This window comes from Grampus griseus (genome assembly GCF_964374135.1).
Source record: "Grampus griseus genome assembly, chromosome: 3".
NCBI lineage: Eukaryota > Metazoa > Chordata > Mammalia > Artiodactyla > Delphinidae > Grampus > Grampus griseus.
In genome coordinates this window covers 35,542,566-35,560,436 of record NC_139019.1, presented here as the reverse complement: position 1 = coordinate 35,560,436, position 17,871 = coordinate 35,542,566, and the positions used below count along the sequence as shown (strand labels likewise).

General features: G+C 43.6%; 1 protein-coding gene across 5 annotated transcripts in view; it reads right to left on the bottom strand.

Annotated features, from left to right (window-relative positions):
• ZNF131 (zinc finger protein 131) overlaps positions 1 to 17,334 on the bottom strand; it is a 32,893-nt gene extending 15,559 nt beyond the window's left edge. For 2 of the 5 annotated variants that reach the window (XM_082650566.1, XM_082650570.1), the window contains exons 1-4: positions 16,588 to 16,772; positions 16,232 to 16,370; positions 15,155 to 15,256; positions 7,550 to 7,694 (exon numbers count right to left, since the gene is read on the bottom strand). In XM_082650566.1, the coding sequence (XP_082506692.1) occupies positions 7,550 to 7,694; positions 15,155 to 15,256; positions 16,232 to 16,361 (377 nt within the window). In that variant the 5' untranslated portion in view covers positions 16,362 to 16,370; positions 16,588 to 16,772. Of the gene's footprint in view, positions 1 to 7,549; positions 7,695 to 15,154; positions 15,257 to 16,231; positions 16,486 to 16,587; positions 16,773 to 16,847; positions 16,863 to 17,264 lie in introns of those variants that run through there. The other 3 variants (XM_082650568.1, XM_082650569.1, XM_082650567.1) reach the window with 3 other exon arrangements.
• Positions 17,335 to 17,871: the final 537 nt, after the last annotated feature.

Sequence of the window (17,871 nt, the reverse complement as noted above, 5' to 3'; positions counted from 1 at the left end):
CAACAAAATTCAGAGGACTGCTCACCAGGTAAAGTTTCTTGGGACTAGACAGGCAGATTCACAACACTCAATCCCCTGCAGCAGTAAAAGAAAACCTGTTTTTTCACCTCCTCCCTCTTCCCACCAAAAATGAAACCCAGCATCTTACTGGACTTTTTAGGTACTAGAGACAATATGTGCCTCACCTGCGCATTCTACTTTCTTCGTTATATCAGTCAATATGCGAAACAGCATCTTTTAAGTGGGGCTCCAACCAACAGGCTGAATTGGAAGTTTCCATCAAGCTGTGGCACAGTCTCTACCTTCGGGCCCCAAAACCCTAACGACCTCTTTGAGCTGTAAGTCTCTGAGACTGACGCTTTTTGCAGATTAGAGCTTCTGGCAAAGGGAGGTGGTCTCCACCCCAAGGTATTCCCTGGATTTTGGACTTGCCAATTCCCTGACATGGCTACAAGGTACACTCCCTTTGACAAGAAAGGATTAGCTTGCTATTGCACTCTTGTTAAAAGTGAAGCCTGATCCATGGAAACTTGGAGGCTCTCTAGCCTGATACTGCCGTTTGGGAGTGTGTTAACTAAGACTTCTTCATGACTAGCAAGGTAAGATGTGCCCAACAAGTCTCACTGGTCATAAAGAAACAGTGACAGTCAAGAAAGCAGCTGGTCTCTCGGCTTTACATGAGAAAGTGGTAGCTCCCCCACGCTGCTGCCCAAAGAAAGCCACTAGATCGATGGGGTCTTTGATTCACTGATGGTCTGGCTAAGCTGAAGGCTGATGGTATTCACTGGGCTGCTGTGGATGCTCAGCCTTAGCACCAACTTTGCAAAACCAAAAGTGGACATGGCTGCTCTGCTCAGAAGGCAGAACTCAAGGCTGTCTTTGTCGCTCTGGATGACACTCTCCACTATGAGCCTTGTTGTATTTTTACTGACTCTTGGGCTGTTGCAATGGCCAAGCTGTCTGGGAGACCTGCAAGTCTTGGCAGATTAGACACCCATCTTTCCATAACTGTGGAAATGAAGAGCAGCTATTGATTCAACTCTCTGGATAACTGATTAGACGCTCATGGTAAAAGCCTGTTCTCTGATACCAACTGGAATCAAGTTGCTTATCAACCTACACTGCCCAGACTTCCATCACTGCCACCTAGGCCCAACATTATTCTGAACATGGTGACACATCCACCATCAGAAAGCCAAAGACCCTATGCTTCTGATGGAGAAGTTGCTACCGCATGTCAGACTTGTGACACCTGCCAAAGTTGGCCTGTTTGTTTCATGGTGAATGAGGCCAAATCATACAGGGCATTGTGTCCAACTGTACCTGGCAGACTAACTACACTAGACCTTTCACCCCATCTCAGGGCTATCCCTGATGCCTCACAACTACTGACACTTTTTCAGGTTACACTGTTGCTGTTCCAGTCTGAGCAGTTGGTTCTGGCCACACCAGATGGCTCTTGAAACGAAGCTGTGTCATATGTTTAGCTTTCCGGACCATCTGCAGTCTGATAATGATGCACCAAAAGCTATTCAATTGGCTGTTAGTCAAGGTATTGTTAAAACTTCCAAGCTCCCTGCCATCCACAGATATTGATATTGTAGAGAATTACAATAGTTTCCTCAATTACTGACTCAAAAAGATTTCAGACTCTACTTCCCTCACTTCCTCCTTGTCCAAAAGTCCTGGTAAGGCAGTTTGGTCATCAAACTGAGCTCTACCCGGAAAAGGATCATCTGTTTTTAGCTGCCTCCTGGGTAATGATCAAGCCTAATGGGGTGTGAAGTTACATAAACCTAAATGGAAGTTCAGGATCTGTCCCGACCATTCTCAGACACGATCTTTTTCCTTCTGCCTAATGGCAACCCTGGGACAGCCTGGTTGGTACCACTTCCAGGTGACAGCCTGGTCAAAAGTGGGCCTAACAGATTCAAACCTAGTTCAAGTTCAGCCATCTGGATTCTCTTACTGAATGGACATCATCTTAGATCCTAAGAATAATGACCACTTGGTTGAATATACTGCTTGCCAAGTACAATCAGATTGGCCCTTGTGAGCCAAAGTGGGAGACATAACGGGTCTCTTAAGTTTTATAAAATGTTCTTGTCCCTGACCATTCCAGATGAAAGGTCTGGGTAAGGGGAGGAGATGACTGGAAAAGGGATTGAGTTACAGCTACTAGAATAGGATACACTGATTTTGTGGAGGTGGAGGGAGAACCACCACCCTGGAACCTGGAGAGAAACCTCTTAGACTCCAGGAGGTATGGGGGAAGAAGGGACATTAAAAATCTTTGTTCTTCAGAACCGCCCTTAGAGCCTTCCTCAGGTAGGAAGAGGCTCTCATGCAGCTCTCCCCAACTGTTGCAACGTGCTGGATCTGCCATCCCACGCCAGAGGGCTCTGACAACTGGATCACCATCTCCCTTAACTTTACCGAGAAGTATTTTGCAAACAGCAGGGGATGGCCAAGCGTCCTGCATGCTCCATGCAAAACAAGAGACGTTGGCCCACTACCATTCCCAAAGCTGAGGCTCAGTTCGCGAGGTGGCTGACTGCCGTTCAGCTGGCATCCAGGTGCTCAGGATAAACAGAACAGACCGAACTGGCTGCCCTCAGACATTCAGTCCAAAAACAAGGCCTAGACCCAATCATTCTGAGCTGGGAAAGAGGGAGACAACGTTGGTGACAATGTCAACCTGTGCCCCTGACTGATGAAGGTCCCCCTTTGGGGGCACAAACAACTATACTTCCTGTATGGAAGCCAGGTACTAACTTCCTTCCCTCCCAAAAATATGCCTTGCAACTCTGAGGTGGGAAGAAGGGACCATCCAGTGTTTAGGGAAACACCACTGGTAGATCACTTTAGTTCTCAGATGACCATGGAGGTCTCTCCAAAATGAGCCTACCCTTGGGACTTCCCTGGCAGTCCAGTGGTTAAGACTCCGCACTTCCAATGCAGGGGGCGCGGGTTCAATCCCTGGTCGGGGAGCTAAGATCCCACATGCCGCCTGGGTGGCCAAAAGTGAGGCTACCCTTGGTTACTTGGGGGAGTGTCCTGGAGGAATAACTGACTTATTTATGCAAGCCCTACGGGCAGTTTTCTCTACAATGGGAGTCATCCAAATAAAAAGGTGGGGACTTGAGAGTCCGCCTGCCAATGCAGGGGACACGGGTTCGTGCCCCGGTCCCAGAAGATCCCACATGCTGCAGAGCGGCTAGGCCCGTGAGCCACGGCCGCTGAGCCTGCGTATCCGGAGCCTGTGCTCCGCAACAGGAGAGGCCACAACAGTGAGAGGCCCGCATACCGCGCAAAAAAAAAAAAAAAAAAAAAAGGTGGTACAAAATTTGTGCCTGACTCAAGACAATGTGATCAATGACACTACTTGGGCTCTGGAAGGTATTCATGTCAGCCTTAAATCACTGGCCACGGTTATTATGGAGGCTAGACTTGCCCTAGACTTCCCCCTGTGGACCAATGCTCAGACTGTGCAATTGCTAAAACATCTTGCTATACTTAGATTAATGTTTAGGGCTAAGTGGAAAAGTCAATACACAAACTAAAGGAGAAAGCCACCTGGCTTTCTAGGGATTTGTTCAGTTGGTTGAGTGCAGGACCTTAGCCGGGGTAGGTGCACGCTTAAGCTTAGCACTGCAGGGTGGCCACATCCTGCTACTTGGAGTGCTGCTGATAGTTGTCTTAATTAAATCCAGTGTAAGAAAAACTGAATGGATTAGGTCCCAGTCCCCTATTTGTCACATTAATCAGAGTGGTCACGGAGTAGTGTGCTCATGGGAAAATTCACCAGAAGCTAAAACAGTGTAGAAGAAAACGCTCCATGGATCCCTCATGTTTCTGCATATCTTATACACAAACACACTGGCAGTCTTTTGTTCTATCTTTCAAGGTTGTCTGTACAGCAAATTGCCTTAGAAAATAGAGCCTGTCTTCCACCAGAGTGGAGGGCAGGTTCATTTATTATACAGAATAAAGATAACAGCCCCTCTGGGGCAGAAGCTGGGCAGGTTTGCTTACAGCTCATTATAAAATATTTGGGTTTCCTAAAGCCCAGAGTTCCTCAACTGTGATGTAAACCACTGTGAGCACGGTACACACCGAGGCCACTGCATCGTTCCCCACTGGACTCAGGGCGGGGCGGGGGGGGAGCAGCATGAGCTTCATGTTGATATGAACATGAAACTCATGCTGCTCCATATGCTGTGAGAGAAATAAAGTCCTTTCTGACTCATGAGTTTCATGTTTTCTGCCAGCATCCATAAAAATGTGGCAGGCCAACTTATTAGCTTGCAAATAGGATAAAGTCTTCCACCTGTCAGTTCTTGACAATATCCCAATTTTAAAAACGGGCAAAAGATACTTCACCAAAAAAGATAAACAGATGGCAAAAAAGCACATGAAAAAATGCTCAACATCATTAGTCATTAGGGAAATGCAAATTAAAACCACTATATACCTACCAACTTGGCTAAAATGAAAAAGTATGATCATACCAAGTATTAGCAAGGCTGTGGAGCAGTTGCAACTCTCATACACTGAAAGTTGGAATGTATCACTTTGGAAAACAGTTTGGCAGTTTCTTAAAAAAAAATTAAATACATCTACCATACAACCCAGCTATTCCAATACTAGGTATTTACTGAGAGAAATAAAACCATATGTCCAAAGACCTATACACAAACATTCGTAGCCGCTTTATTTGTAATAGTCAAAAACTGGAAACAACCTAAATGTCCGTAACAGATGGTATATCCATACAATGGAATAATAATCGGCAATAAAAAGGAACCCACAACAACATGGACAAACCTCTGAAATATGACGCTAAGTGAAGAAAGTCAAAGACGAAAGACTACATGTCTTAGGAATCCATTTATATGACATTCTAAATAAGATAAAGCCACAGTGATAAAAATCAGATCACTGGTTGCCTGGGGCTGGGGATCAGGGTCAACTGCAGGGTCATAAGAAAACTTAGGGTGATGGGAATGTTTTTATGTCTTGATTGTGGTGGTGGTTACACTACTGTGTACAATTAACAAAATTCAAACTCTACATTAAGATGGGTGAATTGTATTATATGTAAATTACATCTTAAAAGGCTGGGGAGGAAAAAATCTGTAAGGCAAATGCTTCTTCCTAACAAATAACAGGAACCTTCTCCTACAGTTTTAAATAAACAATGATGGAATTTCAGCAAAATAAGGTCCTAGTATTTTTTTTCAGTGCCATTCAAAAAGTGTACACTATATTCCAAAAATACTTGCATATTGCAAATGTGAGAAGAGCCTTATTCACCTTCCATACCTGCAAAACAGTTATACAGTAGTCTACTCAGTATAGAATTGCCTTCACCGGTTGATTTAAACACAACTACATTATGTAATTTTTATTCCTAAATTGTATAACATTATACACAGCCAATTATAAACAGCCAATATGTAATACTGCTATCTTTCTGAAGAATTCTTCAGAGTATACTGCATGCCTAACTGGTTCATGAAACAATTCAACATGCTACTATATTTATATTGTAAAGCGCTGACAGTTATAATTATTATAAGGATCCCAGTCTTATAATAATAAACTTTCTAAAAGGTTCTAAATAGGCATAGTAAAACAGCTGTATCCAGCTGTTCTTACCCAATGACTAGACACATGAACTCAATTAAATGCCTACCAAATCCAACCTGGGCCGTTGTCACAGAATATATTCCAATGTTCTGTTACTCAGGACTTTCCCTGTAGTAAGATGCTACTCGCTACCATGAGCAGCAAAGGGACCACACAGAACATGTTTCCAAAAAGTTCTCATACAGGATTTAACCACAAATCTGATGTTGCCCCATGCATATATATTCCCCTAGTCTACCTCCACATTGAGAAGGTATGACCTAATCAGGTATATATCCTCAACACACCTCTATTTTGCTATCCGTGTCTTAGCTCTCTCTGCAGGAGAATACTGGCTTGGTTTTAATGGGCATGCACCCATCCATCCATTCATAAATGTTTACTGAACACCTACTATGTGCCAAGCACTAGTCATCAGAGAAAATATACACACCACGCTCTTGTCAGAAAAGTCTAATCTTGAACTCTGTCACCAAACTAATTAAAAGCTCACTAGGAGAAATAGTATTTTTGGATGACTACAGTTCAATTATTTCTTAGTTATTCTAAGTTATATCTTTTGACTGAACCACATCAGTGAGTCAGACTAGATCATTCTGTCCCATGTGAAACTGATTTTACCAAACTGCACATTAGTGTTATACCAATGACCTATATTGAGGGTCACAAGAAACAAAGCCAGGAGATAATAACAACTCCCATGCCAGACTCCATGCTAACCACTTTACATTCATTCATTCAACCCTCACAAATAATCCTATGTAGAAAGTACCATTTTTATCCCCATTTGACAGATAAGGAAACTGAGTAGCTGATAGCAGACCGAGGCAGTCTGACTCCAGAGCTCTTGTTCTTAGACACTACCATGCCACTATTCATTATGTAAGATGCTGAGGTCTTTATTCATTATATCACTTAATGTTTTCCTAATAACTTCCTATGAGAAATTGTGTGTTTTAATACCAAGAATGGCTCCTAAGCAATTGATTTGTTCTCATCTTATTATAAATAATGTAACTGAGGTGTTTTTTTCCCCTTTTTCTTTTCGCTTGGTACTTCAGAACTCAGAGCTAGACTCAGCCCATCTAGCAAGTGTACAGACTTAAACAGCATGCATTTTTGCCATCACATTTCTAACTTCACTGATTATCACTTCCACCTGGCCTATTTCTTATATCTTCATCTTCACCGATTTCCTCACTTTTTTTTTTTTTTTTTTTTTTTGCAGTACATGGGCCTCTCACTGTTGTGGCCTCTCCCGTTGCGGAGCACAGGCTCCGGACGTGCAGGCTCAGTGGCCATGGCTCACGGGCCCAGCCGCTCCGCGGCATGTGGGATCTTCCCGGACCGGGGCACGAATCCATGTCCCCTGCATCGGCAAGCGGACCCCCAACCACGGCGCCACCAGGAAAGCCCCTCCTCACTTATTTTTAAACAGTACCATATTAATCTTTGTAAGCCAAACCACTTTTAGAGTAAGTCTTGGTACAATTAACAACCTGAATCCACAGAATAGATTATAGGAACCCAGAGAACCCCTAAAAAGATGCCTAGTCCTCCTTATTTTATTAGAAACAAAAGATGCTACTTGAGTTAATATTAGCACAGTTTTTACATAAGGACAAGAAATCAAGCGTGAAGGAAAGAACAATCATAACCAGTAGAACTTTATAGATCCTCAAATACATATTCTTAATTTCAAAACATCAGTTCTTTACAGCATGATACGTACAATACATTCTTGACTAACAGGGTGAACATGACTGAATATAACTCTCTCTGCCTCACTAAGGAAATCAATCCCTTATGGCATGACATAATAAATTCTTGACTAACAGTCAGGGTGGACATGACTGAATATAACTATTCGTTCCCTATTAAGGAAATAAGTAATTACCTGACTTCAAGGGCTTTGATAGCTTCTAGCATTTGTAGAAACTCTGCTGCTTTCCATACATCGTTGGCTTCTTCTTCTCCTTGTATCATTAATTTTGCTGTATATGTGAACTCAATCAAATGACGAAAGGCCATTTTACTAACACCTGTAAAAAAAAAAAAAAAAAGACATGCATTAAAATGTATTCACATTGATTCAAATCTTGTAACATTTAGTAAAGAAAAAAATAGAAGCCCAATGTTTGGAAAATGATTAGTATTTGTCACTTTGGAAGATAATTTCCTGGCAGAATTCTCATTTACAGTATAATAATTTTGTAGCCAAGTTCAGCACTAACTAGCAAACTACTTTAAGATCTTTCCCAAAGACTTCCTAAGGCTCTTACAGAACAGTAAAATCTATCACTCAAATACACGAATGGGCTATTACATCAGACATGCTATGTTACCTGCCAGGGAGCTCTGTGTCAACTCAGCTCCAAAATCATCAATAGCTTTCAAAAGCTTAGCAAATAAAGTTCAGTACCATTCTGCCTTTATTTCAAGGTCCTTCACATTATTTTTCTACTTACCACTATTTTTCCTTCCAAATTTTAAACTATATCAAACCTACACTATATACTGATCCTCAAACAAACCCTTCACTTTCTAAGAATTTCCTTCCCTTCCTTAACACCCTCCATCCTGAATGCTTTATCACCTTACCTCGACAAATCCTACCACCCTTGAAGGACCAATTTTAATGCCACATCTTTAATGAACCTCTTTAATAGTTCCCTCAGGCTGAACTCTGTACCTGGTCTTATAGTTAAAATTCATGGACAACTCTTGACTGTAAGCTACTTCACGGAAATTTGCCTCTACACCCACCTCACAGTACCTAACACAATGCTTCCTAAAATGCAGGCACACAAAGTAGGTATAAATGGGTAAAGGCCAAAGTCACTTTCAGAATTAAGCTTCTACAATTCCAAGCTTTCTTTGCAAGTTTGTTTAAATTTTGGCCCAAAATGATACTCTACTTCTTTGTGCTCTTCAATGCTATATAATATTGTTTCAGTGTGCTAATGCAAGGCTATGAAAAGCTATTGACAGGAACAAAGAGGAAACTCGTTTTTATAGATTTTTTTTTATGCTAAAAAAATGCCCAAGACCAAGCTGCACACAATATGCACAATTACAAATACAAAACAGGAATTTCCTGGTAGTCCAGTGGTTAGGACCCCACGCTTTCACTGCCAAGGGCGCTGGTTCAATCCCTGGTTGGGGAACTAAGATTCCACAAGCCGCCCTGGGTGGCCAAAAAAGAAAAAAAAATAGGAAAAGAAAAAATATTTTTATGTTCTTCCCATGTACTTTATACACCTGAATGTGGCCTTCAGGACAACAGTAAGAATACTGGTGGAATATCCACCATCTTCTATATGTGTTAGGAAAAAATATCGTTCAGGAAGCCAACTTTCAAGTTTCAGTTCAGTCTCTCCATGACTTGTGCAATCTGGGGCAAGTCAGAACCTCTGATCCTCAGAAAACTCATCTTCAAAATGCCTGAAAACAATCTGAATATTGAGAAGCACCATAAAATATAATGTAATATGACCAAGTTACATGCTACCAAATAAGCAAACTAAAAATGACTGGATTCATTAATGGCTAATTTATTGGGTCCCCTAATCTTTTTTCTCCTGGTTGTCTTATTTATTTATTTATTTAGTTTTTTGCGGTACGTGGGCCTCTCACTGCTGTGGCCTCTCCCGTTGCGGAGCACAGGCTCCGGATGCACAGGTTCAGTGGCCATGGCTCACGGGCCCAGCCGCTCCGCGGCATGTGGGATCTTCCCGGACCGGGGCACGAACCCATGTCCCCTGAATCGGCAGGCGGACTCTCAACCACTGCGCCACCAGGGAAGCCCCTCCTGGTTGTCTTTTAACCATGTTCTTTATTATATGAGAGTAGCCTGAGAAACAGACAACTAGATTTTGCTGGGTTTTTTTTTAAGGTGTTTTGACCAAATATTTAAAAGTGCAACAGAAATCTTTCCTAAAAACAATGTGTAAATTTTTCCTGAAGCAGAATGAGATTTTGATTTTTAATCAAACACACATATGTATGCCTACTATACATATCAGACAGGACTCTAAACACTTTACAAATCATCAACTGACTTAATCCTCCCGACAACCCTATGAAGTACTATTATAATCCCCATTTTACAGATGAGGAAATTGAGGCACAGAGAAGTAACTTGCGAAAGTCACATAGTTATTAAGTGATAATACTAGAAGCAAACCCAGATGGCCTGACTCCAAAGTCCATGATGAAGATTTTTAAATACGATGATGGTAGGAAACATTCCTGCTTGGAAGCGTCTGAATACCCATGTCTCATTCACTACAAGACTGCAATCTTTTACTCCTATTTCCAAAGTCCCCCAAATCTCTTAAAACCAGAAGTTTTCCCATAAATTTGGCAGCAAAATTTGACCTGAACTGACATGAGGCTATTTATAATCTTTATCCCACTTAGAGTAAATATTAATAAGCTATGCTGCTTATTAATAATACACTGGATTATTATGTGCTTATAGGATATTGCCCCAGACCCCAGTGGGAGTATTATGTAATACACACAGTGAATTACCATAGAAAATTCTAAAAATTAGTAATTTCAAGAACCAACTGGCCTCCAAGAACTTGTGGACTTAGTTCCCAATCTTGGTTAATCAGAATCACCTGTAGACTTAAGCATGGGTCCCTGATCTCCAGAATCAAAACTGGGATAGGGAACTCCTTTTTATAAGCACCCTGAGTGCTTCTTTTTTTAAATAAATTTATTTGTTTGTTTTATTTTGGGCTGCGCTGGGTCTTCATTGCTGCACACAGGCTTTCTCTAATTGCGGCGGGCGGGGGCTACTCTCCGTGGCAGTGCACGGGCTTCTCATTGCGGTGGCTTCTCTTGTTGCAGAGCACAAGCTCTAGACGCACGGGCTCAGTAGTTGTGGCTCGCAGGCTCTAGAGCGCAGGCTCAGTAGTTGTAGCGCACAGGCTTAGTTGCTCTGCGGCATTGGGGATCTTCCCAGATCAGGGATCAATCCCTGTCCCCTGCATTGGCAGGCGGATTCTTAACCGCTGAGCCACCAGGGAAGCCCACCCTAAGTGCTTCTTATGTGGCCAGTCCAACACTGGTCCTAGGAATAAGCCACTGACTTAATTAGCTAACAGGAACCAAACTTACAACACCTGCCCAGGTAAGTGAAGGGTTGGTAGATGATGTACAGCTGCAAAAATATTTTATACTCTATTAGGACTAGTTTAGTAACTTTCAAATTTCAGTCCATTTTCTCAATTCCTTACTCCTTTCATAATATACAATTTTTCTAAGGAAGTATCTAAGAAAAATGTTAATATAAACACCTTGACCTGAGTCATTTTTTCCCCTTAGGAAGAGGCAAAAGTGGGGGGTGGGCATTCTGGAATTTCTCTAGTCTTACAGAATTCCTCAACTGGTGGAAAACTCCTACTCAAATAGGATGTATGAATATGTGCTTGGATGCTCTGTCCTTGATATTAGGGGCTAAGATTTTGGACGCGATGGTAGAGTTGCTGTTTGAGAGAAACTAGGTGCTTATGGATCTGTGGTTTCAGAAGTAAAGAATGGATTTGGAAAACTGGAGGCTCGGGTTAGGAGAAGGCTGTTGTGTTCTGAACAAGGGAGTGAATGTCTGCTGAAGATTTTATATGGTGTGAATCCAAGTCACAAAGCTGAGGTGGGATGCAACTGGCTTCAAGGACAACAATTTTGACTTAAATCAAAGGTGAACCTGCAGTCCTAATCAAAGATAACTTACTTCACCAGGGATCCAGAAAACAGGGAGAGCGCTGGCTCAGCTTGCATCTAATGACAGTTTATACTCATAGAGCATATTTCAATTTAAATTCTCTTTACATACATTTGCTTTTACAAAACCCTATAAGGCAGTGGTTCTCAACACTGGCTGCATACTGGACTTGTCTTAGGGCAGTGCTGCCCTAACTTTGCTGTACAAAGGAATCATCTGAGGATTCTGTTCTGATTCAGTAGGTCTAGGGTGGAGCCTGAGAGTCTACAGTTCTAACAAGCTCACAGGTGATGCCCACGCATTACTGATCCTCAGACCACACCTTGAATAACAAGGACCTAGAGAACTTTTAAATACAGATGCTTGGATCTCACCCCTCAAAGACCGATTTAATTGATCTGGAGAAAAAGCCTGGGTATTAGTACTTGCAAAAGCTCCCCTGGTGTTTCTAGTGAGCGGCTAAAGACAAGAACCATTCCTATTTTACAGATGGGAGTTCTAGTTCTAGCTAAGATGAAGAATGCATACGCCACCCTATCTTGTCCATTGATTATAACTAAAAATTCTGAAAAGAATACATAAAGCAAATATACAAGGACTCCGAAGAAAAAACAGAAGCAAAGAGACTGGGGAGAGAAATCAAAACTCAAAGAACAGCAGTAAGTTTCCTGGTTTTATATTTTTCCTCCCACATAACCCAGCTTGAGGACAGCCCAACTCCCGTAACTGGGTAGCAGGTGCAGACAGAAAAAGCTACAGGAGAAACTCTTTCCGGCTAGAGAACCAGCAAAGGGGATGGAGAGTGTGTGGGGGTGGGGAAAAATAGCTGGTTTTTATTTCTCTCTCAGCCCTCCCTCAAGACAAGCCCCAGTCTGACGCTGCACATCTATGGCTAGTTGCCACCAAGCAGGCAACTCAACCCTAAGAAAAAGTTCTCTCTGGCTGAGAACTAGGAAAGAGATTATCATCTGAAGAGCATGGAGAGAATTCTTGTTATTTTCTTCTCTCACCATGTTATTATCCAGGAAATGGATTCCACTGCAGAAAATGTACGACAGCACAGGGAAGCTAACCTCCTAGTCTTCCAGCCAGAGGACCAGGAAAGGGAGCTCAGGGGAGCTAAGTACAGAGGCCATCAGGAGGGAGCTGGAGAGAGGTCCTTTAAATCTGCGTATGCAGTCTTGAGCTCACCACCCAGCTGCACGTGTGCAAAAATGACGTGAGGCAGCACAGCAAAGGCTTTGAGAATTACACTGTGGTGTGGACTACCACCCAGGTCGGCACACCTGGGACCTGAACAGAACAACAAAGGTTTTGAAAACTAAATTGGAATTGGATCCACAGTCTACACAAGGCAGTCTGAACCTAATCAGGTTGATTGCTAAAACAAAACAAAATCAAAACAACAACAAAAACCAAAAGCATTCTCCAGATGATTCTAACAGCACACAGAGGGTCAAAACATAATATTCAAAATGCCCATGACAGGGACTTCCCTGGTGGTCCAGTGGTAAAGAATCCACCTTCCAATGCAGGGGATGCCGGTTCGATCCCTGGTTGGGGAACTGAGATCCCACATGCTGCGGGGCAACTAAGCCCACGTGCCACAAGCTACAGAGCCCATGTGCCACAACTAGACAGAGAAAAACCCACACGCCACAACTAGAGAGAAGCCCAAACACGCAACAAAGAAACCTTGCACCGTAACGAAAGATCCCGCATGCCTCAACAACCTGACACAGACCAAAAAAAAAAAAAGGAAAAAAATAATGCCCATGACATAATCCAAAATTACTTGACATTTTCTGCAGATTAAAAGAGAAAAAAGGAAGCTAAGATGTCCAATGTTACACAATTGACAAACAGTAAAGCTGGGACTACAAGTCAGGTTTTCTAAATGCATGCCCAGGGCTTTCTCTACAGCCAGGTGACCTAGCCAGATAGTGCAGCAATTCCAAAGTTAAGGGCTTAAGAAGACATTGAGCCAAATTGATTCTTTAAACCTGAATCTGGCAAATAACAAAAACAGAAAGAATGTTTTTACATTTTTCTTTCTTACTTTCTACAGTTTAAATACTGAAAGTTGTGTGTCCTGTACTATAATGGACAGAGCACATCAAAAGTACAAGAGATAATCCCAAGGTGATTAGTCTTTAGAAGAAAAGACCCTACTTCTCCAGGTAGGTCAGTACTCCACACTCCACCAGCAATGCATATTCTAGCCTGGGCCACTTATTTTTTGACTTAAGATTCTGCCCAGAAGTTGACTCATCTTTGAAATCCTCCTTCTCTCTAAAGTAAACTAAACCACTCATCCTCCCTCCTTAGTGACACCATTCTGCAACAAAATTCTCTGCAACATTTTTTGCACTCCTTAACTGTTGCTTATCCATGATTAAATTTGCAAATTCTCTAAAGGCTGTCTTATTAATCAATTTCTCATTTCCTGGGTCTGGCATGGTATATTATAATAGGTATTAAATCTGATAAACAGCCCCAATCTATTAAGCTTTGACAGTGCACCAAACACTACGCCAGGCACTCTGCAGATGCCATTTCAATTAATCATTAGCACAACAGTACAAGCCTATTAACCCACTTTTCAGATGAAGAGGCAAATATGCAATTGAGATAAAGTAACCTGCCTGGGGTCTCAGTACCTCAGGTGAATAAATGCACAAAACTTTGGCTTGTAACAGAAACACCGTCTAGGCTGATGGATTCTCACTTTAGTAAGCTTTGAGGATTTCCATCATGCCTGTGCTCTGTCCATCACAGATAATCAAAGATAATCTATCTATGGATATCAGCCAGAATGCTAGGTAAGCTGGAACTATCAAAATAAGAGAATACTCTTAACTCTACGTTTTCTTTACTCCCCTAGACACCAAATTTTTCCAAGGGAATACTGTTTCTAGGCAACCCATTCATAACAGAATATATACACACTGAGAGAGATACAAAACCCAAACTCAAGAACCCTGTATTTATGTAGGTAAGCTGACTTATTTCCCACAGTTTTGGATTGAGGGGTAGAGGGCTAGGTATTGTAGCAGCAGAATTAATAGAACAAACTGAATCCCCTGCTAGCTGGGCAACCTCAGACAAGTAACCTTTTAGAGCCTACTCCCTGATACGTAAATTGGAAGTAAAACCACTTACTTCAAAGCACTGCTGTGAACCTCAGAAAATGCACACAAACTACACAGCATAATACCTGGCACTTGGTGGGCTATTATTACAAAAAGTCAAACAAGTATAAAAATTTCTATTTTAAGACAGTGTCTAGTAGATGACCCCCTTCCATCCTAGACTTTCTATAGCCACTAGAACTTCTTCTGAATGCTACTTCAGTTAATCTTTCCTAGCCTTTTCCATATTATGACAGCCCATTTCACACTGTGCGTGTCATGCTGCTAATACAGAGGCCTGCAGCATCTGGACCAGTCTGAAACATAAGCCCACTAAATAAGATGGAAATTCACTTTTAATACATGTTTTCAAAAGACAGTGATCACTGGTATTAGCAATGAAAAAGACTCCTTTAAGAGACCAACCATTTAACGTAAGAGTTTTTCCTGGAAGATCATTTTACGAAGCACGTTACTAAAAGTAAGAATTCTCAGGTGTCAAAAGAACAATTTATCCAGTCACCGAATAGAAACCATTGATGCCTGTTTCCCATGGTATCTTGCTAAATTAACTGCCTAAAACTTCTTCATCAAATTATAATGCTTGCTAAATATTGTATTTAAAACAAGCATTTACCTTCTATCTCCACCAAAGGTTCCTGAGTAAACTCCTGAAAGAATTTGTAAAAGAACTTGCTGCAAGCAGCCAAAACAGCCTTGTGGGCCTTAAAATGGTGTCCTAGAGAAAAAACAAAATAAAATCATCATATTCACAAAACTCAAATATAAAACAAGTTAAGAAATTAAAGTAAAATAGGTCTTTTGTAATATAATTATAAAACTATATTCTGGACAGCTATCTTGACAAATTTAAATCTCAATTTGACATGAAGCAGGATCTTTACCTCAAGGGCCTTATTAAGTCAGCTTTATAAAGGCCACCTTACAACATTTCAGGAGGTACCACTTAAGTCAAAGGCATATCCTATTCAGTTGAAACTGCTAAATATAAACACAACCCAAAAGGTTATACGTCATTTGAAAAGAGAAGAAAAAGCCACAGAATAAGCACCAAGCTGGATGTGTTTGCTATGGAAAACATTTTAGTATGCCTAATATTTGGAAACTCAACCTACAGCAGACCAGCTGTAGGCTATAATAAAGTATAGCTTGCCTCAAGAAGTCTATTTTCACTAAACAGAAAAGATACCCAAGCTGGGTTTGCATCCATTATAATGACTACTCCTAAGACTGGTAAAGACCGCATTATATTTTGGGGGTTACCAAAGGGGGTACCAGTGCTGCAAAGGAATCTCTCACATTTTCCCTCCAAGACCATTTGGGAAACTAGAAAGAACACTTCCCAAATGACTCCTGTGAAAGACTGCTCAAAGCAGCTTAGCAGCAGAAGTCTACTAACCAAACATTTAGAGACATCCTCCCTATCCCCGCCACCTTGCACTCAAGTGTACAATGCGAACACTTGAAAAGGCTGCAAGAAGTTAAAATGCCATGATTATGTTGAAAGCGTGACTATCCTTCTGCAGCATGGTCTACGTGAAGGGACACTGATAAGTGTCCTCGGGTTCCAGAGCACACAGTCCGCAGACTTTCGATAGGGAGTCCACAGAAGGTGGATAAAAAAGGCCGATGGGGGAAGGGGAGAGAAGATCTGAAGCCACAAATTCGCTCCTCGGCCCACCACGCTACCCACCGTCGACAATCAGGGTGATGTCAGTAAACCGGTCCTGCTCTCGCTGTTCATTCAATCGGTCCAGGATCATTTTATGATGTTCAGGGAACTCCTGAAGGCATTCCATCGTCTCTTCGGCCTCCATGGCCATCGGGTTGTTCTACAAAAGAGGAGCATGATAATGTACACCCATGAGCTCGGGCTGAGGAACAAAACCCCTAAAGCATAAAACAACAAAAAACAAAACCCCAGCAACGCGAAAAGAAGGGGGGAGGGTGAGACAAGAGGAGAGGAAGGCGAGGGAAGAAAGAAAGGCGAGCCGGGCGGCCGCCGCGCGTTGGGGGCCGGAGCCGCGGCCGCGGGACTCCGAGCCTGACCTAATTGGAGTCGGGAGACGCGAGCTGGAGCGGGGTGGGCACAGCGCCGGAGGCTCCGGGCTCCGGGGCGCGCAAGTCCGGCAAGGGAGGAGACCCGACAGCCGCCGCGGCCCTCTAACGGCCCGCCAAGCCCTTCGGCCCGGCCCTGGCTCCCGCCGCCCCGGGACCCGGTCCGGCCCGCGGCCCACTACGACTCCCGGGTCGCCTCTCCCTCCCCCGCCCGCCCTCTTCTCCCCCGCCCAGACCGGGCCGGCACTCACTCAAGGAAGGAGGAGCGGCCCGGGCCTGCGCGTCACTTACGTCGACGTGCCGCGTCAACGCGTTGGGGTCCGGCTGACGCGGACGCCGACTGAGCGCAGACGAGGGAGTGGGCGGGCCACGCCCCCACCCGCCCTCCTCTAGTGGCGGGGCGGAGCTAGCTGAGGGGATTTGGCGCTCGAGAAGGGCAGGCCGCCCGCGCTGGGAGGAGGAAGTCGAGCTGTGGTGGGGTTGGGCCGGTTGCGGGCCTGCCTTTGTCTGGGTGGGGCTCCACCTTCCACCCACCCGCGCCAGACTCCAGGTGTGAGCACTTCCGACCCGGACCTTAGAATAAACTCGCAGCCAGATTCAGGTGTACCTTTATACCGCTGCCCCCCCCCGCCCCCTTTCCTCCCAAAGCCTAGGTCGGGACGCCTTACCTAGCTCACGATCCTTCCTCTCTCCTTTCCGTCCCGAAAGCCTTACCTTCTCTACTCTCCCCTCTCGGGGCGTAACTCGCCCCACACTTTTCCCTAACCCTGAACAGCGCCTCGCCCGCCATTTCCTCGCGAGTGCCCGGGCGCTCCCTCTGCTTGGGTCCGGCCGGCGCACGTGGGCTCGCTCCGAGACCCGAACGGCCGCGGCGCGGGCGGCGGCGGCCACGGGCGCGAGCACGTTCCGGCCGCCTAGGATCTTCCTCCCGGGTGCCCGCCCTCTCCGTGCTCGGCGGGCAGCACGTGTTTGCTGGGCTTAGGACCTGTAGCTGCAAGATTATTTACGCATAGTGCTATTACTGCAGCTCTCCATTCCCCAACCCCCGCGCTTAGAATGGCCAGTGACCCATAATCAGCCTCACGTGACTGGGTCATTCATTCATTCCTCTGAAATTGGCTTTGTGAGAATGAGATAGTCAAGACTTATTCTATTCTCTCAAAAGAAACATTAGGATTAGGGAATTTTTTTTTACATCTTTATTGGAGTATAATTGCTTTACAATGGTGTGTTAGTTTCTGCTTTATAACAAAGTGAATCAGTTATACATATACA